Genomic DNA, 23473 nt, shown 5'->3' on the forward strand with positions numbered 1-23473 from the left:
TCCTATGGTCTTGTCACAAAGGATAGAAGATTCTTATGTTAATCGTGCTGACTCTGCTTTCCTGCATCCTAAGCCCCAAACTTATCCTGTTTGAACTGGTTTCAGCCATTTTACTGATGAACTTTAGTTTCTTCCATGTTCATAATTTTAGGTCAATTTTCCCATCTCTCACAATAATGATCTTAGTTTGATCTTATTGAATAATGCCAAAAAATTCACTTTCAATAAGTTTTTATAACTTTTCATAATTGTAATTCTTAAGGAAAATTGGAATAACCTACGAAAATATCTTTTGGGGGTAAAGGTTCACTCCTATGCAAATTTAATTTATAACTTGAAAACTGACTATATTGATCAACCAAAATTAATATGTTTCATATAGAAATTTTGGGTTTTGAAATAAAAAGCCATAAATCAAAAAGCAAAGGACTTAAAGGACAACCCTGCTGTATTCCTCTGTTAAAATTAAACATATCTGATTAATGTAAGTTAGAGCAATCAACACCTTGGAGCATGAATTCAATAATTTAATCCATTTAATAAAGTCTGAATCAAAATTAAATTTACTTAGTGCAGGAAATAGATATTCCCATTCCACCTGATCAAATACTTTTTCAGCATTTAATGAAATAATACATTCTATTGATGAAATGGAAGGTAGATATAGAATGTTCAATAATCAATGTATATTATGATATGAACCTTGGATAATTTTATTTTTGACTGAGGACAAGACTGAATCTACTGCGGGGGATTTGACAGCTGCTAGGAGCTGTAATAATTCTGGGCTACCACGAGGGAACTTTGACAGCTGTCAAAGCACGGGAACCACGTGCTGAAAGTCCATGGCTCACAGGAAAGCAAGCCTGCAGCTGTTAACCTCTCTCCACCAATGGGGAGAGCTGGAGGCATGTGCTGGGCAGTTTAACAAGCCCAGCATGCTGGTTTTGAAGAGGTTTGTCGGTGGATTGGACTGTAGGCAGTCAGACCGTTTTGTTCCCGGGTACTAGCACTGACGTCTGGAGCTGTAAGTCAGTGGGCTCACCCAATAGTATTAGTGGGAAAAGGAAGACTGAAGTACTTTCTCCACGGGTGTCAGTATTGTTGTTCTGACAACAGTTTGGGGAACTCTGATATCCAGAGTGTGTGTGGGACTGTCCAGTGCCTTTCCTATCCCCTTTCAATAGGAGGATTTCATGTGACAGGAGTCATGGGACTACTCTAGCCAGGGTTTCCAAAGGAAAGGATTTGTGTGACAGAAGGTCACTTGTTAACCCTAAAGAGGGCTTCAAAAGAGTGAGCCTCATGGTGACCAGGAGGTCACTGTGAAATTTCCAGTTGAAGAAAGTAAAGGTGATTGTCACCACATTCAAACTCAAGCCAATCTCATGTCCCCTGACAGGGTTAAAAACCTATAGGGACCAGAGCATCTGGATACAGCCGCAAACTAAAAGACCAGTGGGCAAGAAAACAAATAATCCCAAGCCAGGAGACCAGATCTGCGAGGTGCTCCTTCTTGACTGATAGACTTGACATAACTGATGTGGGGGTTTTGTTTTAGGAATTTTGGTGATTTTTTGGAGCATTTCAGCTTGGACTGTAATGGTCTGGGTTTTTACCCCCACATACACCATATAACAATCTGTTGTTTATATAGAGTTGCCATTAAGGCTGGTGTTAGGATGTTAAGTTTATCGGGTTAATTTTATTATTATTAGCTTGTTAATACATTTTGTGTTAAACTTAACCCATTCGTTTATGTTTCTCTCAATTGTTGCTGGAGAGTGTAGCAATTATAATACATATAACGATTTTTAATAAAACCAGTTTGGTCTGAGTCTATAATAAATGGTACATTTTTTTCTCATCTATGTGCTGGAATCTTTGATAGACTCTTCATATCAATGTTAAATAATGATGAAGTACATTCTGTTGGCTCTTTCGCTTTTCTTAGAATGAGAGATAAATGATAAAGGCACCTTCTCTTCTTTAAATGAGTCAGCCAATACCAGTTGAGATACAAGCTGTTGAAGAAGGATTTATAAAATTCTACAGGAAATCCAACTGGTTGTGGAGATTTACCTGACTAATGAGGAAATAGCCACACCTATATCGTCATTTGAAATAGGTTTCTCTAAACTTGCATGTTTATCTTGAGAAAGTACAGGGAAATTCAATCGATCCATGAATTCCAACATTGAAGCATAGTCATTATTAAATTCAGAAGTATAAAGGTTAGAGTAAAATTCTCTAAAGGTCTCATTTATTTTGAAATGATCTGTTGTCATATTACCATCGCACACGCATATCTTATTTATTTGTTTTTTTTTAGCAGAAATGCCTTTTAATTGTTCACCTCGTAACTTATTAGTTTTTTATATGTGATTATAAAATTGACTTCTATTTCTTAACAATTGCTGTTCAATGGGATAAGTAGAGAGAAGATCAAATTTAGTTTTAAATTCTACTCTTCTCATATATTTCAAGATTTTTATTTTGAGCAAGTTGTAAGTCAATTTGCTTAATCTGATTAATTAAATCTACCCTTTCTTGTTGTCTTTTTCTTGATATTAGCCATATACAAGATAATTTGCCCTCTGAAATATCCTTTCATTTTATCCCAAACAATCAAGTTGGACATTGTTGGGGAGGAATTAGTATCAAAAAAGAACTGAATTTGTTGCTCCACAAAATCTAAAAATTCTCTGTTGATAAGAAGAGTAGTATTAAATCTCAATTGTTTACTAATCATGGAATTATCATACAAATTCAAAGACAAATAACTGGGGCATAGTCAGAAATAACCATTCCTTGATACTCACATGATTTAGTTAGGGATTATCAATTACAAAGTAATTAATCCACATATAAGAATGATGAACATTAGATAAAAAGGTGTATTCTCTAGAAGTAGGGTTTAGAAAGTGCCAAACGTCTGTAATAGCAAAATTGAATAGAAAGGAATATATTATACCAATTTTTTCTCTCTCTATTGCACAGTCAATTTGTTTACATTTCTTTATTTGTTTACACGTACTCATTGAATACAGTTTTTTCCCCCATGGCTAATAAGTGGTAATTCTGCCTGGCAGAATCTCAGGGTTGTAGTTGATGTCATGTTAGTACTCTGACAATAAATCTGAAATCTTTATTTTGGAATTTCAACATCTGCATTCTTTTTGCTTTCTCCTTATTGAGATCACAGTACTGAATCTTTCTGATTTAAAACATTCCTTAAAACCAATCTCTTTTGATCATTTTGTCCAAAAATCTTGTGGCTTAGTTTGAAAATCTAATTGCTTGTGATGAGGTGAAGTTGCTGTTTAATAATATAAATAGAGTAGAAATTAGATTGGTGTAAATTGTTTCAAATGATGAATGTAAGAGACCTGGAGCATGGTCGTTTGTGCTCCGACAGACCCTATAGGAACATAGGAAGTAGGAACAGGAGTAGGCCAAAAATGGCCCATCGAGCCGGCTCCGCCATTCAATACGATCATGGCTGATCTAATTTATGACCTAACTCCACCTACCTGCCTTCTCCCCATATCCCCTAATTCCTCTCTGGTTAATGTGTCTTTCTTTTCTCTTCCTTTTTTTAATTTATTTGTTCTCGGTCGGTGGCGTCCTGTTTTTTTTTATGTTAAATAAGCGTTTTTGCCTTTTTATGTAAGTTAAGTTTCTTTATTTAAATGTTAATGTGTTTTTTTTAATATTTTTTTGTTGTGGGGGGGGTATAAAACTAGACTCAGTAGAAGAAATGTAAATCTACTTGATGAATGTGATTGGTTTTACTGTAAATTATTGGAACTGTCTGAGTTTCAAAAAATCATAAATAAAATATTTTTTAAAAAGCATCAAAACAAAGCAAGCACGATTATGATGGGAGAGGCATAAACTTATTTGTTGTGAAATTGTTTTTTTAAGTTATCTGGACTAAGTTGGAGTGCTGTATGATTCGGGTCACCTTGATTATGATCATTGGACTTTTTTCTTCCACTAGTTATTCTGTGACCATTATCAAAACGGCTCAGAGGCATTAAAGGTGAACACATTCAAGTTTGCTGTGGTAGTTACCTTGAACGACATCTTTCTCTGCCATTCCCCTTATAGTTTGGTGAGCTATCAGCATCTCTGTGACCGTGAATGTCATCTGCAAGGAGTAGGAGGATTTGGATTCATTAGATACAGTTCCATCCTAATTTTTCCTTGTCTTTGTGTCTGCAGTTGTGATCATGTGTGCAAGTAGCCACACCATCCGGAAAATCATGCTTGCTGCACATCGCCAGGGAATGACCAATGGAGATTATGTGTTCTTCAACATCGAGCTCTTCAACAGCAGCTTATACGGTATTTTCCACCTTTACCCCTCAGAATTCTCATTTGTCTAATATTAGTGATTTGTAGTGGTAAGTCCATTTTCAATCTCCCTTTGGTGTTGTAACACTAAACAAAGAAAGATAATGCATATTGGACCTTTACTTTTTAATTCCATGTACAGGTCAAAAGTAAGCCCTGGTGTATTCAGTCCATTTATGCTTCATTCTATCCTTCTTCTGCACTTCTCCTTTAAATGATCCTTTCCCTTGGTGTGTTTGTTGACCCTTCCCTGAAGGGGATTTATAGAATTTGCTTCTTACATTTTTGTGGTGGCAAGTTCCTGATAGTTATCACTCGCTGGCGAAGACGATTTCTTCTGAATAGTTTTGCTCTTTTCTGCAAATATCTGGACATTCGGTCATAATTTGGAAATGAGTGATGGAATGAGATTCAATGAGAGCATTTGAAAGAAAGTTGGATATTTATTTGAGGGGGTATAAATTATAGGAATAGGTAAGGTATGGGACAGAGTGAACACTCTCACTGAGAATCGCAGTGAGCTCAATGGAACAAATGCCTCTTTGCAAGCTCTAAATATGCATCTAGATTCAGGATTACCCTATTATCCCCTTTTCAGAGAAAAAAATTCTAGACCCTTCATTTCATTCTTTAATTTCTGACTTATCCTTTAAATCATCTTTGAATCCTCTCCAGTTCTTCCATACGGTATAATCCTGATTGGGACTGTGCATGGGAATCCAAATCTAAACAGAGATCAGTCTACATATATCATAACTTCTTTGCTTGGCAATTTCCACCCTTTAGAAATAAACTACTCAGCTGGTTTTCTGTTTTATTTGCTTTAGTATTCTGTTGCCCATTTTTTGATAATTTGCTGCGAAGATTCCTTAGTTTTATTCATAGTTATGAATTTATACATAATGTTTTTATTATAAAAATATAACACCTCATATATATCTTTACAGAGGTTTGTGTTAATTAAAAAGAAAATTATTTATTACACCGACTACCTGACTTTCAAATGTCTAATTATGAGTTTTAGGCTTATGCATGGCTGTCAATTCTTAACACTGTCACTCATACTAAGCCATTCATAATAACTTAAACCCTTTAAATTAGTTGAAGAGAAATTGTGAAATCAAATGTTATAACTAATTCTGCTGGAATATTTCCAGATTAAATCATTTAATACGAGCAGCAATGGGGCTTTTAATGGAAATAGTGGCTTCTAGCCACTCACGCACTTCCTGAAAATGGCCACAGGTGATCTTCATTTTCTGACCCCATCTTCAGTTAGTGAGAGTAATTCTTTTGCATCCCATCTTATTGAGAGTGCAATTATCCTCCCATGCCATGACATTCTAATTTACAAACAGATTTAAAGGAAGGTAATCCATATATCCAATATATGCATTGCTTGAAGTTCCTTTATTGCCTTCTGGTACTCTTTGTAGTTCTCACATTTGGTGTTGTCCACGTCATAAATATTTTTAATCATTGCATTGGTTAATATAAATTGTAAATAGTGCCAGCACTCAGCTTTCTGTCATTTTCAAGATTCAAGAATCCTGCAGGGGCCAGAGGGCTGGCGCGGCTGCTCGGTTATGGCGAGGCGGGGCAGTGGCCAGGGAGGAGTGGGGTGGGCTTGGTCCGGCTGACAGGATAAGACGGCAAGGATGAGCCGGCTGGGCTGCCAGAGGCTCTGGGCAACAGCTCGCTAAAGTTGCAGATATGTCCGCTGGAGCGTAACTGCCGCGATGCCCATCGAGGTCGGTGAGAAGCTGCCCTCTGTCGAAGGGGGCCCACACTGTGTCGCCAACATCGCGGAGCTCTTCAAAGGGAAGAAGGGATTCTGATTGATGTGCCGGGAGCCTTCATGCCCACCTGCAACAACAACCACCTGCCCTGTTACCTGGAGAACTATGAGGAGCTGAAGAAGAAAGGGATTGACATCATCGCCTTCATCGCTGTGAATGACACCTTTGTCTTGAAAGCCTGGGGAGATCATCACAAGGTGGATGGCAAGATCTGGATGCTGGCATATCCCACTGGATCATTCACATGGGCCTTAGATCTGGAGCTGGACCAGGAGCAGCTGATCGCCGCCCTGGGGAACAAATGCTGCAAGAGGTTCCTATTGGTTTTGGAGGATGGAGTGGTGGTGAAGCTCCAAGTGGAGCCTGATGGCACTGGCTTGAGCTGTAGCCTCGGCCAGCACGCCAAGAGCATCATCTGAGGAGCTGCTTTACCCACCCCTCCCAACCCAGGTGTTTGACGTCAGCACTGCGCAGTTAGAATAAAATTATTCTAACTGGGAAAAAAAAAGATTCAAGATTCCTTAATAGTCATGGGTGGCATGGTTAGTGTAGTGATTAGTGCAATACCTTTATAGCGCTAATGATTGGGCCCGGGGTTCGAATCCCATAATATCTGTCAGGAGTTTACATGTTTTCAACGTGTCTGCTTGGGTTTTCCCCAGAGCTTTGGTTTCCTCCCACTGTTCGAAACATACCAGGTTGAAGTTTATTTGGGTGTAAATGGGGCAGCACGGACCTGTGGGCCAAAATGGCCTGTTACTGTACTCAATGTCTAAATTCATATCATAGTACAGAACATGTAATATTACACAAATTTGGCCTCTGCCTGCGATCAGGCAGACAAAGAGTTGCCATTAATGTCGCCCAGTGCCTCCTACAGAACATGAGAAAGAGAAGGAAAAGAGATCCTTCAGAATCACTGAGTGTCCATGGATTGACCACCAGCGCTCCCGCAACCTCTGCAGTTGCACTTACTCCTGTTTGATCCATCGGCAACCCGAACTCCAGATGCAAACCTCCGACATCATTAGGAAGCCTTTAACTTCAGGAGCCTTTCTTGGCCTCAGCAACCTCTCGAATCCTGGCTCTGATACCCAGCTCCCATGAGCCAATCACTACCAGCCAACAGCCCATGTGGGTCCATTGCCTGAAAGTTGCCCGCAGCTTTTGTGGGTCACTCAGGCTGCTGTCCCCCTTGCTGGCCTGCTGCCGTGGTCACTGTCCTGTAGGGCCATCTCCTCTTTTTCAAATGTGAATGTTCTACACTGTGCTGGTCCTCTGCCCCTGGAGCTGGCAATTCTTTGTGGCCACTGCCATACACAGACATCACCATCTTGGGCCCAGACCTTGTGGTTGCAGGATTTTATTTACAAACACCATCAGCTCCTTTAACAGGCCAGTTAAAGCCTATACTCTGTTGCCGGTATTATGAGCCCAAAGGACCCCAAAATCCAGCAGCAATAGACATTCACCAAGACAAGTAGTTTTTAAAACAAAGTTATTTTTAATCAACTTTAAACATGAAAATAGAATCAAACTTTAACTTAAGTCTATACTTATACTTAACTATTCTCTATACTAATCCAAATTAATTCCCTTCTAATTCTAACCGCACGTGTATGCAATGTGTGTGTAATTTCAAGAAAAGTTCAATTTCACTTCTTATCCAAGTTCTCTGGATTCAGGCAACCTTTACTCTGTGCACAGAATTTAACATGTATAAAGTTCAGCATGCTTTGGTGCTTGAAAGGTAAATGTTTACTGCTCAGGAAGGTTCTTGTAGGGTTTGCAGAGAGAGATTTGTTGCTCCAGGATTTCCACAACTGAGGTACCACCATTATACACCTCAAGGTCTCGCTGATGAAACTTGCCCCATCAGGTTTTTCCAGATGATAACCTCTTCCTCTAGGCCACCACAAAGCTCCAATCTGTTCCCTCTTATTCCAAGAGAAACCTCAGTCAGATAGCACTTCCAGCCATCCACTGCTTTGGAACTTTTCATCAGTTCTTCCTGGATTGCACTTTTCAGTGTCCCACACACACACTTACTGAGAGAGCTTGTGACCTCTCTCTCTCTCTCCCCCCAACTGAAACTTCAGTGAAAAGCATGTGACTCATGTGACTTGCAAAACCCCTACCTTCTCCAGCAAACAACAGGACTTCTTCCTTCTGCTCAAGTTATTATTTTAAGTATAAACCAAACCCAGGTGTGACCTTTCTGTGAGAACTTTGCAGAAAGGTTACTTGTAGTCAACCTGACTCCAGCAAGACAATGGTCATGCATTTTATGAGCCATTTCCATTAGCACCTACTTGTGAAATGTGCATAACATTTTCCAGAGATCCTGCCATGTGAATTCTTGAGTCTTTCAAATAAGATCTGTTTTAAAATGTGTATATGTATGTAGCCTACTCTAAATTTTGCCAAATTCCCCAAAATATTATAATCATTACACTGGCATGAGGACTAGGTAGTTGAACCCTTTGAAGCAGCACTGTGACTCTCTTCTCTCCTTCCACCTTTGACAACTCAGTATAACCTTCTTTAAAGTTTACTCTCTTTACTTTGGAGCAGTTTTATTGCTTGTCTCCTGAATCTGTGTGCTCTGTTATCCCTAGCTTCCTGAAAATATGGAGCAATGCTCGTGCAAGGAAGTTACCTTTGAGTTCATTATCCAATTAGGCTTTCTTTAAGCATGAGTTTACATTTCACTTTGATGAATGATCTATTTTGGGGTGAGAAACAGATTATTTGTGATGATTGTGTCAAATGCAACAGCAGGACACCTCCCCCAAAAAATCAGTTTCCTTTTTTTAATCTTTTCTGGGAGTCGAATCCATCTCATGTTACAGAATTTTGCCAAAAATAGCTGACACTTTCATTTCAGTTCTACTTAATTAGCTTCAGCTCATGTCTACGTAATTACGAATGGTCTGAGCTTTTTTGACTGAGCCGGCTTGTAAATGTCCATCTCTAAATGCCCTTGATAAAGTGGCAGTGAGCCTTCTTGATCCTTGAAGTGTGGGTGTACTTGCGCTCATTGTCAAAGGAGTCACAGTAAAGGTGTGACTGAAGCAGAAATTATATTTATTTTCTGTAAGAAACTTCCAATTAGGCTCTTCTCTGTTCCAAGTTTTACTTTGAAGTGAGGGCACAGATACCTTAATGGAATTGTCAGAATTTTAATGCTACCTAGTAAATCATGGTGAATTTATACACTGGTACTCTTAATACAGGTACATAATCCTTTATCCGGGCACCTAAAATCCGGAAAGCTCTAAAATCCAGCAAGTGTAGAGGGAGACGGCAGTGCGAGTCTGATAGGTGAGCAGGAGAGACCGGTAGCGCGAGTCGGGCGGATAGGGGGGGTGTGGCGAGACCAGCACCGCGAGTTGGGCAAGCAAGGGGGAAGACCGGCAGCGCGAGTCGGGCAAGCAAGGGGGAAGACCAGCAGCGCGAGTCGGGCGGGCGAGGGGGAGGGGACGGTAGCACAACTGGAAGGGGGTGGGGGTGGATATGGTAGTACAATTTGGGTGGGCTTAAATCTAGCTTTCCGAAATCTGGAAAAATCTGAAATTCAGAACACATTGTCACCCAAGGGTTCCAGATAAAGGATTGTGTACCTGTACAGGTAATAAGCCGTCAATCAGCCTTCACAGTTAGTGTCCATTCTGTACATGTTCATTTTGGTGCAATTACATGCCAGTTACTTCCCTTACAATAAAGTCATAAAGTCACGAACAGGGTCTTTGACCTAACTTGTCCATACTGACCAAGTTGGCATACTGAACTGGGCAAATTTGCCTGCATTTGCCTCATAGCCTTCTTTGTCATTCCTATTCATATATCTGTCCAATGAAGAGACCCAGGCAAATGATCTGGGCAGCTGGGGAATGTCAATGTTGTCGGTGAATTGAATCAGGAATTAAAAGGCTTGGACCAGTAATATAAATTAATCTGGTTTGTTGATATGTTTTAAGGAAGGATACCTCCTGTTCTTATTTCATTTGTCTTATTTGTGTAGTCAGATCTGCCACAATATGGTTTATTCTTAACTGGTTTCTCTCAGTTCAAAGACAACTAGAGATGAGCAATAAAAACTGCCCTTGCCAAAGTCACCCTCATCCCATGAATCAATAAAAAATGCTCACTTCCAGATCTACAAATTATGGCCGCATTGTTGCTGCCAGCAATGGAGTGTTGCCATGCAATGAGTATCTCAGCAGTTAAGTACTCTATAATATATTGCCTGTTAATTTTAGCACACTCTGTGAATTCTGTGTTCGAGTATTCTGCTGTGATTTGTGAAGTTGTTCAATCAAATCTCCTGATGTCAGCAAATAACAAGAGAAGCAACAGACTAATGTGGTGCAATCATGGTCCCAGATTGTAACCACACGCTCCAGATTTTTTAAATGAAAGTGTTATGCTAATAGACCATGAGGTGCACATCTGTCCACATAAAAACATCAGGTGTATTCATGTGATTAGCATCAAGAAAGAGCTGGCAGTTTCCCAGCGGGTTCCATTTCACCTGGAAATAATGGCCAGCTAACATTATCCATTCTGGGGTCATTTAATTCTTGAGGAAATTGTGCATAAAGTTAGTCACCAATCAATCCAGTTTTGGGATTTATATTAAATTCTTGAGAGAGTGCGTGTGATACTTTGAAGCCATTTTATTGCTATAACATGAACGTTGGTTACATCAGTTTTCTTCAGAGGATGAAAAAGTCAGTTTCACAGGCTTGGTGCTGATGTGAAAAACAGTATGATTTGACATTTGAAAATGATAATGTACATATTTTCTTTCCCATTGTTTTATAACCCACATAAATTGAGCACATTAGCACAATTCATAAAAATTCTAAGTATTGTAATTGTTGCGAGTTCAGTGAACCCCATATACCAGCAGCAATAGAAATACATCAAAGCAATGGTTCCTTAAACAAAATGAGTTTAATTCCCTGAATATAGAACAAGAAGATCAACACTTAACTTATCAACACTAAGTTATTTAGACAATCCCTCCCCCCACCCCCCCGACCTAATCTAAGCGCAATAATGTTTTTTTTTAACTGGCCATTCTTCCACTGTACTGTCCACAATTCCATGGATACAATTTCCAGTAATCAAACAGAATCAAACATTCAAGCAAAGTTCAGTGCTTTACTTAGAATTAGCAGGCAGGAAAGTTGTGGAGGGTTACAGAGAGATGGTTGCTGCTTGTTGGACACCCCAAACAAGAGTGTCTTCCAGAAGAAAAGTTTTCTTTCCAGGTTCTTTTCACAGAGTTCTTCTCCTCTTTGCCACACTGGGAAGATAAGCCACCATGCCCGATTTCCACAGAGAGTACACTCGGGCCACGATATTAGAACTCTGCCCAGCCTTGGGAAAGGAAGCCTTTTCACCAGTTCCTCTTCCGTCCAGCCTTTTCTCCAGTTCTCTGCCTCTCCCCTCCTGATTTTCCAGGCGCTGCTATTTTTCTTTGGTTTCAGTTCGCAAATGTTGCAATTCCCAGGCTTTACAAACTAACACATGCCCCCAACTCTCTGCAAATGCTTCAGTTTCTGGGGTGTGCTTGCAAATGTTGCTGAAGCCCAGAACCTTCTGTTTGCACCTGGCCTCGGAATTTTGCATTGTTCGATCTGTAAAATGCATGCAACCTAAATGCTAACCTATTTCTAATCCCTTTTCTAAGCATATATTCAATTAACCCATTGCATCACATAATAAAGCATCAAATAGGTTCTGTATCGCATTTGTAGCAGAATAATCAATTTCTTTATATGTCAGTTTTGGGTGTAATTTTAATGTCCATTTCATAGCTCATTTTACATATTGTTACAATTTGTATTAATTAACTATTTTAAATAAATAATACAATTGTATCCAAACAATAAGCTCTAATTATATTGTTGTGAGCAATTATCAAATAAAATCTTTATTTTATTCTTAGGAAATGGTTCGTGGAAGCAAGGAGATAAATTTGACTTTGAAGCCAAACAAGCCTACCATTCCCTTCAGACAGTGACTCTACTCAGGACGGCAAAGCCAGAGTTTCACAAGTTTGCTACTGATATGAAGAACAGATCACGCCATCAGTATGATTTGAGATCTGAAGATGATAATGTACGTAAGTCTGATGTATAATTTTTGAAAAAAATTAAGCATTTATCGACCATTCAAAGGTAAACTTAATTCAGGAAGTTAAAGATCAGGTGAGGGATAGAATCAGTGAAGTCTGACTTGTATGATAAGTATACAGGAGCAAACTCAGATGGTCAACTAAATTGAATCAATGAAAGAGTTATTTAGTCACTATGTAACAGAGTGGAATTAACATTAAGGCAATGTGCATGGTGGCTGCAAATGCAACTTTGATTGATGTTATAAGTAAATACTTGTGAAAATATCTAGCAACATTTTGTTGCTGATAAGAAAACTTACCTACTCTGTCTGTTCAAGCAAATAAGAAGGTAAAGTCAGAAAATTACCAGCTACATGATAAATTTGTCTGCTTGAATTTTACAGCTGAAGGTATCAACTCCATTTCTACTAAGATTGCTCTAGGTTGCTTTTTCACTGGAGTGAATCAACTTCCATCATAACTTCACCTGATGATTGATAAAATTTCTCAGATTAACAATATACACACATATTGTGATTTCTGTTGTTTTCCCCCTAAATTTTGGAAATGGAGGTTGGGGGGGGTGGGGGGGAAGGGAGAGGCAGAGGGAGAAAGGGCGGAAGAGAAATTTTTATTCTAAAAATTTTACCCATTTGAAGCCTTATATTCAAGCAAAGTTCAGTGCTTTACTTAGAATTAGCAGGCAGGGAAGTTGTGGAGGGTTACAGAGAGATGGTTGCTGCTTGTTGGACACCCCAAACAAGAGTGTCTTCCAGAAGAAAAGTTTTCTTTCCAGGTTCTTTTCACAGAGTTCTTCTCCTCTTTGCCAAAATCCTCATTGTGTCAAAATCAAGTTATCATTGAATATAGACATTCACAGCATTGATTTTCTAAGTGAGGAATACATATTCTTCTGTGAAACATAATAATCTGCAGACACTTGTGATTGTAGTAAAAACACAGCAATGCTGGAGGAGCTCAGCAGGTCTCGCAGCATCCATAGGAGGTAAAGGTCTATTGATGTTTTGGGCCTGAACCCTTCTTCAAAGTGAAGATATTTAACCTTGAAGAAGGGCTCAGCTCCAAAATATTGGTTATAGACCTTTATCTCCTATGGATGCTGTGAGACCTGCTGAGCTTCTCCAGAATTGCTGTGTTTTTACTACACAATCTCCCACATAATTTCTACTTACCTGAAATATTGAATAAGATTCAAAATTTATTGTCATGAACCAGTCATGAAATTCAGTGTTTGGTGGCAGTGTCGTAGAATGAACATTCATGTGAAAACCATTTTACAACATAACTATAAAAAAATAATAGTGGGTGAAAAGTAAGGCATTGATTATTCAAGAATCTGATGGCAGTGGGGAGGAAGCTGTCCTCGTGCCATTGAGTGCTCGTCTTTAGGCTCCTGTACCTTTTTCCTGATGGTAGCAGCATGAGAGGGAATGGCCTGGGAGGATTGAGGCTGTGTCTTTTTAAGACACTACGTCATGTAGATGTCCTTGATGGAGTGAAGTCTGGAGCCTGTGATGTCACGGGATGAGTGAACAACTCTCTGGAGTTTATTCTTGTCCTGAGAGTTGGCGCCTCCATATCAGACAGTGATACAACCAGCCAGAATGCTCTCCAAAGTACACTGGTAGAAGTTTATGAGAGTCTTTGATGATATACGAACCTTCTCAGACACCTCACAAAATATAGCTGCTGGCGAGCCTTCTTTGTGATTGCATCAATGTGGAGGCTCCAGGACAGATCCTCGGAGATGTTTGGCACCCAGGAATTTAAAGTTCTTGACCCTCTCCACTACTGAGCCCACGATGAGGACTGGGTCATGTTCCTCTGACTTCCTTCTGAAGTCCAAAATCATTACCTTGGTTTTGCTGATGTAAAGCACAAGGTTGTTGTTGTTACACCATTCAACGAGCTGATCCATCTCCCTCCTGAACACTCCCTCAGTGCTGTTGGTGATTCTGCCGCCAACTGCGGTGTCATCGGCAAACAAGTAGATAGCATTAGAATTGTGCCTGACCACACAGTCCTAGATGTTTAATTTAGTAGTGTGCTAAATACAAATCCTTGGGGTGTGCCTGTGCTGAGGAGGAGACATTGTTTCCAATTTGTTCTGACTGTGGACTTCTGATGAAATATACATGTCACATCTGTGAACCAGCGCAGTCCTCATTACAAACAGAGTGCAGTCTCCTAAGAATATAAGAACGGTGAAGAACAAATGATCTTGTGCCAAATTGATGGCAAATAAAGCTGAAACATTCTTTGTAAATAATATTTCTTGATGGTGTGCAATGCACAAAAATGCTGGAGGAACTCAGCAGGTCATGCAACATCTATGGAAATATGAAAGCATACAGCAGCAAACTGGGAAATTATGACATTTCGGGCCTGAGTCCTTCATCATTGGTAAATGGGAGGCATGTGCCTTAATAAAAAAAAGTGGGAGGAGAAAAGGAGAGGAGGGAGGAAGGTGGGGATGTAGGGGGAGTGCAGGCTGACAGGATATTGGTGGGAAAGTGGAAGTGAACAAAGCTGAGAAGTGATAGGGGAAGGGTAGTTCTCTGAATGGAGAGAGAAGGGAATCGGGGTGTGGAACTGGAGGGCAGTGAGGGAAAGAGAGAGAGAGACTCCGGGGAGAATTTTAACGGAAATTTGAAAAGTTGATGTAAATACCGTATGGTTGCCCCGTTGGACTATTAAGTGTTGTTCCTCCAATTTGTGGGTAGTCTTGGTTTGGGAAATGGAGTGTGGAATTAGAATGTGTTGTTGACGAGTTGCTGGTCTGCTATCACTTTATTGCTTTCATCTAAATATTCTCTGATTTTGCACGATAATCTATAAACTGAAATTTTGGAAAACTTATTGGACAAGGGGGAACATGTATACACTGTGTACAGTTTTTTGTTTGCACTACCAATAAATGGTAATTCTGCCTCGCCCGCAGAAAAATAATCTCGGGGATGTATGTGTGTAGTCTGATCATATATCAGAAATCTGGAAGATGAACCACTAAGAGAGCTCATAATATTTGTTGTATTTCTTTAATGTGCCAGCGATAAGTTTGATGATAATTCCTGCTGTGGCATAACATTTGTTGCATCTGTGTTTTGCACACATATCAGGTGATATTCCACGCAGAGCAGCTAATGTTGCCCCAAGCCCATCTGTTCCATCTTTATTTCAATTCAAATAAAAATGGGACTGATGGTAATGCACAGTGAACCTGCTTATGATCTTCATCCCATGTGCCTGTCATCACATTATTACCACAATATATAGAAATATATTAATGTCATTTGGGCAAGATCATTATCTTTCAGGAGCTAAGGCAGATCTACTAATGGTGAAAGCCGTCATGTTGTCATCAGTTGAAGATGCATTTGTCAACAACAATCTTGGCAACAGCTAGTCAAGTTGCAGTTTTGGGAGTCATTATCAATTTGGCATTCATCAGTTGTTTGGTCATTTCATCCTTCAGAGATCAAAGGCCAATTTGTGATGGTGGGGGTTGGGGGGAGGGGAAGGAGTGTCATAACAGCAAATCTAAGCAATATTATTCTAATTCTAACTTAGATATCAGGCCCTACTCATACTCCCCACAAAATCAATTGCCTTATTTGAATTTGCTTGTGGCACATCATTTGATTACTTCAAGGAAGACTCTGTTGCTCATGAGAGTAGGGCATTATAAGTGCCATAAAATATAATTTTGTGGCTGTTCACTTTTTAAAATGTATTTCCAAAGTGTGCAAATTGAATGTACTTTCTAAAAACTATTGCAAATGTTGGCTCAAATGGTCTTCAAGACAGAAAGTGGCTTAGAGACATGGAATTACAGAAACACACCACCCGAATTACTGTGATGTCCTCCTGAATTGTCATCTGCAGAATGCTTTATGGCATCAGCCTTGTCAAGCGTAAGGTTATGTCCTGACATTCTTCAGACCTTGTTGAAAAAAATGGTTAATGCAAAGCAAAGTGTTGTAAATGTTTTAAATTTCCAGGCTGGTTTTCCTGAAAGTATAAAGGTACTCTGGAAAATTGTGAGTTTTTAGCAGCTGATTTTTTTTCCATCCATGTACATTAATAGATAATAAAAATAGAAACGGCAGGATTGGAGTTTTATGATCTTCTGTTCCATATGTTCACGAGTGAAAGATTGGATTACTCCTAGAAGGTAGCAGCATATTAAATATTTTTCCATGCGTAAATGGAGTCAGGGATCAGTGATCATTTAAAGTAAAAAATAAATGAAAGTCTAAAATTCACCTCTGGGGGATTTATTTCATTCTTGTTTTCATCACTGAAGCGTACAGTAGATTTATATCTGGACCTGGTTTTACATGTGGACTCCTGTGAGTGTATCACTAGAGACCATTAATCTGGGTCTAACCTTTATGAAATTTAAAAAAATATATCTATGTAGTGTCATCTTTTGTAGTTCTTTGGAGTTTAACATATTCAGCATGAAGTTAATTTTTCAAATCAGAAGATAGTTATTGAAAATTCCTTTGAACAATAAGGATTGTTTGTTTTAAATCAGTGAATTCATTCATCATCTGGATGGAATCAAGTTTCTGAAAAGTTAATGGAAGAGCACCATATGGGAATTTTCAAAGGGAATTGGATATATACAGTAAAGCCCCTCATATCCACAATTCAAGCTACCGGCAGTCTCGAGTAACCGGCATAAAAAAGATCAAGTTAAAAAATAGGAATAATATAATAGATAAAAATACACAGGTTTAAAATTATAAAAGCAAATATTCTCTGAAGTAACACATAAACCTTTGGTGCAGATGGAAGCAAATATTCAGCCCCAGAGTCCCTTGGTCATGCTTTGCTCATTGCAGCTGTTTGAATAAAGTTGTGTGAAACAGCAATGGTATCACCCAGGATGAAGAGCTGTTTGATGCCGCTCTCTGTTGGGTGACTCTCTTAAAGTGCCTCCTTATTCCTGTTTAGCAAGAGGTGCTCCAGTCAGAGGCTTTATCTGTAAAGTTGGAAGAGGGGGTGCTAATTATCTTTAATATTAGTGTTCATCTTTTGGGCAGTTCTGTGGAGGGGGAGGAACCTGCAGATGTAGTGATGGTTAAATGTTTTCAAAGAATGTAATTGAATATAAAGTAAAATGCTTTAAAGTTTATATGTTCATGCAAGTGAAGTTTGTTCAGTGTGAGTACAGTATAGTATTTTTGTCTTTTAAGTTATTTACACTTAATGCAGGTGCATTAGTTAAGCATTGTAAGAGTAAGTCTCAAGCAACTGGAAAATATAGTTATCCAGCATCTACCAATCCCCATAGGTGATAGATACCAAGGGTTTTACTCTACATTGTAAATAGCTGTACTCTCAGCATTGATCCTTGTGGTAATCCACTAGTACCTGCCCACCAATCTGAAAAGGAGCCATTTCAAGCACACTCTGCTTTCTGCCTGTCAATCTACTTTGGTGTATTAGTTAGTAAGTGTAAGTCTCAACCAACAGGAAAATACACTTATCCGGAATCTACCAATCTCCATAGATGTCGGATACCAGGGGTTTTACTGTACTCGAAATGGAAACATTTGCAGGACCACTGGGCAGGAACAAGAGACCCACTAGATATTGCTTTCCAAGAACTGAACATGCACAATGATCAAATAATGTCCTTCTACCCTGCATGATATGCCCATGGAACTTTATAGATGAATTCATAAATCTTTAAATCAATTCATTGGAATTACATAAAACAACACTTTGGTTTGAAAGGACATTTCAGTCTTCCTGTATAGTTTATCCAGAAAATCTAGAGCGATCACATGCAGTTTAATATTGACAAGGGCTTAGCAACCCATTCATCTGTGCAATCGTATGGTTGGGAGGTTAGAGTGCTCCAACTGTTCAGTTTATTAAAAAAGTGCATTAGCACATCTCGTAGTGTTTGCCTAGCTCAGATCATGCTACCCATTACCGGATTGGTTTATGAGGTAATCTGTGCAGCCACTGATAGGTATATCCCTCCAGTTCCAGGCTGGTTAATCATTAAAAGCGCCCTGAAGCACTGTAGACCAACCTAGTTTGAATGCCATATTATCTCGTTTACCAGAGAAGATTGCAAGGATTACATGACAAAGAATTATACAAAATTCACGCCACAGGAATGTTCATTCAGCTTAACTTGTCCTTCCAAATGTATTTCAACCAGCCCTGTTATTATTGAAATAAAAAAAAAGAAAATATAACAGATATTGGAAATCTAAAGTAAAAATGGGAACTGCTGGAAATACTTTGCAGCTCAGTCAGCATCTCCAGAGGAAGAAGTAGACTTAATCATTCAGTTTAATGAATTTCTGTGTATATGAACATTGTACAACATATATAACAATAAGTGAATTAACATTATGGAACTTACATCAGATCTTTTCAACATAGCTTTCTATGATTTAAAAAAAATTGACTATGCTGGAAACACATCAGCATCTGTGTGGCTAGGACATAGTGCCAATGATGTAGGTCAAGGTCGTTCACCATAACTGCATAAAGTGACTTGACAACCTTTTATTTTAGGTCACAGAAAGGCAAAGCAGTGGAAAGAATGGAGGGAATGTCCATAATATACGGTCAGTTTTGGAAATGAAAAAGGTTTAGGATAACTGTAATTCAATTTTAATATTTAATAGAGAAGTTTCACTGAGAGAGAGAGGGAGAGAGATAACATGTTTATAGAGGGAGGAGATTTTCCCCTTCAAGGAAGCTTCACAGTACAATGCTACATTTTTGACAGTATGACAGTTTCCTGTCACATTCTATTAAATTGAGTGCAACCTTTAATCAGCAGGTCTTTGTGCTATCTACATTTGCATATGTTACACCTCCCACAGCACTACAAACTTCTGTTAAACTCGAGAAATAGAAAAACTGCAGATGCTGGAAACTTGAATGAATAAAAAGATGCCGGATGGACTCAATGGGGCAGGAGAGAAATGTGCAGTCAACATGTTGGGTTTGGAGTCTTTATCGAGGCAGAGATTTATGAAGGGTCTTGACTCAAAACGTTGACTGTTTCTCCATGGATGCTACCTAATTTACTGAATCCCTTTAGCTTCTCATTGATCACTTGGGAATCTCTTTGCTCACTGTTCTGTTAGACTGGTCTCTTGCAGAAAAAAACAGATAATAGCTTTCCTGATTGGGAATCAGTGTCCTCAAGACTCTAAACTGCATTTCTGTATAGCAATTGCTTTTGTTTTATATGTCAGGGCTTTTATGTTGAATCCTATTATTATTTTGTAAATCCAGATATTCAGACCTGCTTCTCTCTATCTTAAGGTCATTTCATATTTGGCCTCTACCTGGAGACCAGCTACAAGAGCAGATGGAAAACTTAAGACTTACCTTTCAGACAGCAGCCCTAAAAGGCTATTCCAGTGTCACATTCATATGGACAGGTGCCTTGTAACGTCTTCCAGATCTGATGGAGGCAGGGCGACTGGTGCCATAGCACCACTCATCATAAGTACGCGGCAGAACAATGACCGTTTTCCCTACCCGTAATCCCTCACACAGCTGGAACTGCTCTGTGTTTCCCAGAGAAGGGTGTGGTTAACTGATAAGTAAATATACGGATGATACAAAAATAGTGGGAACGGTGGATTGTGAGGAAGGTTTTCTTGCGTTACAGAAGGATTTGGTTTGTTTGGAAGAGTGGACTGACAGATAACAGATGGAATTCAATGTAGACAAATGCGAGGTGTTGCATTTCGGTAAAAATAACCAGAAAAGGACATATGCAGTTTTGTGGGGTGGGGGTGGTGGTGGAATTGAGGCACGCAGAGGTACAGAGGGACCTGGGCATTATGGTACAGAGTTTATTAAAGATGGACTCCCATGTAGACAGGGTGGTTAAGAGGGCATAAGGTATGCTGGCCTTCATAAATCATAGTATAGAGTATAGGAGCTGGGTACTGATGCTGCAGCTGTTTAAGGTACTGGTGAGGCCTGGTTTGGAGTACTGTGTTCAGTTCTGGTCTCCAAATTATAGAAAGGATATAGATAAGGTGGAGAGGGTGCAGAGAAGGTTTACAAGGATGTGGCCTAGCTTACAGCATCTGGATTACAAGGAGAGATTAATGAGGCTGGGACTTTATTCATTGGAACTTAGAAGGCTGAGAGGGGACTTGATAGAGGTATTTAAAATTATGAAAGGAATAGATAGACTAGACGTAAATAGTCTCTTTCGTCTAGGAGAAGGGGAGGTTGGGCCAAGAGGGCATGAGTTAAGGATAAGGGGGAAAAACTTTAAGAGAAATATTAGAGGATGCTTTTTCACTCAGCGAGTGGTGGGAGTATGGAATGATCTTCCAAAAGAGATAGTTGTGGCAGGGTCCCTTCTATCATTTAAGAGAAGATTGGATGTGTATATGGATATGAGGGGATTGGAGGGTTATGGGCAGAGAGTGGGAGGGGGAGCTAATGGAGTTATTCAAGTGAACCGGTGCGGACTCGAAGGGCCGCCGTGGCCTGTTTCCACACTGTAAATGGTTATATGTTTATATGGTTTTGGGCAGCATGGCACATCCCAGTGAAGCTGTTATAGCCCACACCAGCCACCCCCGACGGCTCCTGCTGGCCCCAATGATTCCTGCTGCCCCGACAGTTCTGGCTGCTCTGATGGCTACCACTGCCCCAATGGCCTCAACTATGTTCAGCGAGAGGAAGTTCCACAAGTTCATGACTCTCTGAGTGTTCTCCTCATCTCAGTCCTAAATGGCCTTCTCCTTTGTCAGTGGATATATGCTTCTTATTCAACAGTTCTGCGGAAATTAAGGATTAATAATAAACAATTAAAGAATTAGAACTTTGTTCTTTAATTGCTTTATTCAGATCATTTCAAGAAGATAAGGTTTTATTGACTCAAACTCAAAACTGAATTTTTTCTTTTATTTCATTGTTAGCCAGATGTCCAATTTTGATTAAATGGAAAGATAATACTCCACCTATTCATAAACAGTGGTTAAGTGATATCATGTCTTGTTTAAGTTTAGAAAAATTATATATGCCATTAAAAAGTCAAATATTAACTTTCAAAAGAGGTGGGGTCCATTTGTGGACTATTATCATAACCTAAATGATCAGGGTTGTTTGGAAGCTTTGGTGCTGGGCTGTCCATCTCCAGGTTGTTGTCACTTGATTCCTTATCTTTTGAATTGTAAATTAAAATATACAACTACTGTTCAATTTTGCTTAATATAAAATATCAATAAAAATATTTTAAAAAGAAAGAAAAGAATGAAAGAAAGCATTTGATGCTATCTGTTGAGTTCAGTGGTGAATTTAGCAAGTTTAGTGACTTTAAAGGGGTTTTTATACACAAAATCCACGTTATTACTTGCTCATGTTTCAAAAAAAGGCTGATTTATGCTGAGGACTGAAAAGACGGATCAAGCAGTCCTTTTATGTAGCCCAGAGCACCATGCAGGCTTCTCAGGGCAAAAGAGGGTGAGATGTGTAGCACAGCTGGAGCCACCCTGCTACAGCCTCACTGCCCCACTGTCTAACAGCTCCGCTGTCCCACTGCCTGACTGTCCCATCGCCCTTCTGCCTGACAGTTCCGCTGCCTGGCAACCCCCCTGACCTGCTGCCTAACTGCACCCCCTGCCCTGCTGCCGGACAGACCCCTGCCCCTCTGCCTGACAGCTGCCCACTCCCAGATGCCTGACAACTCCCCCGAACCCTGCTGCTTGATAGCCCTGACACCCTTCCTTCTCTATTCCCCTCCCTCTCCATTGCCCTCCCTCCCCACCCACTCCCTCTATCTTCCAGTCCCCCCTTCCTCTTCCCCCATCTCTCCTCTATCAGCCCCACACTGATCCTGTCGCCCCGCTGCTTGACAGACTCATCAGGAGCGGGGCGGTGTGAGGGAGTGGGGTGGAGGGTTGTCATGAGGGAGCAGGGCAGCATGTGGGAGCGGGCAATGTGAGAAAGCAGGCAGAGTGAGGAGCATGGAAGAGAGAGCGAGCACAGCCTGACAGCTCCACTGGCCGCTCCGTCAGTGTGCAGCGAGGTGACATGAAGGAGCAGGCGGGGAGAGGGAGCAGGGCAGGGGAGTGACTTGAGGGAGTAGGACTGCGTGAAGGAGTGGGGTGGCAAGAGGGACCAGGCGACGTGAGGGAGCATGGTGGAGTGAGTGAGTGCAGCCTGACAGCTCCACTGCCTGCTCTGTGACAAGGCAACAGGGTGACAAGGCTGTCAGCATGACATCAATCATCTTACCTTCCTGTTTGAAGCCGCTTTTGGTGGCAATCATTTTACGCAGGAGGTGGAGTGACTTTGCTCCACCTCTGACACTACCACCCTTGGTGGAGGGAACTAGGATTGCATTGGACCCACCAATCCACATGTGGACCTTTTATGCAGGTAAGTGGAGTGTCTTAAAGGTAGAGGAAACCTGTCTTTACAGCTTGCTAATTTTCACTATAAAAGGGCTTTAAGATAGTACAGTACCAATGGAGTGTTGCCATAACTTAGAATCAGTCAGTAATTGGATTTGATCTTGCTAAGAAAATGCCTAGTATCTTTTCAGGAAATACAATATTTCACCACTGATGAAGTCCTTTCCAATTGTAGTTATTGTTGCAATGAATAGAAAGGGAATAGTAATTAAATGATAAAAATTATCCAAGATCGTAGTGATTAATTTCCTCTCTTTTTAAAATATTGTTCTGGTATATTTTACTTTTACATGAGCTTAAAGGTACAGTATTTAATTTAAGGTCACATCCAAAAGACAGCATCTCAGCAGTGAGAAACTGAAGTGTCAGCCTGGATTTTAATTTTCATACGTTACAGTGAGGCATGAAACCATATCCCTTTGACTGCAGTGCGACTGTGTTACCATTTGCACCGTGGCTGACACATAAATACTCACAGTACTATATCCCAGTTCAAAGAACTATCACCCGTGAGTGAAATGGAGTGAAGCACTTATTCACTCTGCAATTTGGCCTATGCTACAAAACTATCCATTTGATTTGTAACTTGGTTTTAACTCAACAAACTCAGTGACAAAATTAAATACGTAAAAGAAAACAAGAATCAATTAAGACCATTTAGAGGGTACATTTCAGTTACTCTGTGAATTCTTTTAAAAAGTACAGTTTAACTGATGTATCATTCATTTCATTTC

At 39.9% G+C, this 23473-nt stretch overlaps 1 protein-coding gene and 1 pseudogene across 4 annotated transcripts in view; both read left to right on the top strand.

Moving 5' to 3' along the window:
• Positions 1-23473, top strand: part of npr3 (natriuretic peptide receptor 3) — a 120606-nt gene that overhangs the window by 40147 nt on the left and 56986 nt on the right. For all 4 annotated transcript variants that reach the window (XM_069924226.1, XM_069924223.1, XM_069924225.1 and 1 more), the window contains exons 2-3: positions 4228-4350; positions 12118-12290. In XM_069924226.1, the coding sequence (XP_069780327.1) occupies positions 4228-4350; positions 12118-12290 (296 nt within the window). The remainder of the gene's footprint in view (positions 1-4227; positions 4351-12117; positions 12291-23473) is intronic.
• LOC138757232 (peroxiredoxin-5, mitochondrial-like) lies at positions 6018-6577 on the top strand (annotated as a pseudogene).

The sequence above is a fragment of the Narcine bancroftii genome, chromosome 3 (assembly GCF_036971445.1).
Source record: "Narcine bancroftii isolate sNarBan1 chromosome 3, sNarBan1.hap1, whole genome shotgun sequence".
NCBI classification, from domain to species: Eukaryota; Metazoa; Chordata; class Chondrichthyes; order Torpediniformes; family Narcinidae; genus Narcine; species Narcine bancroftii.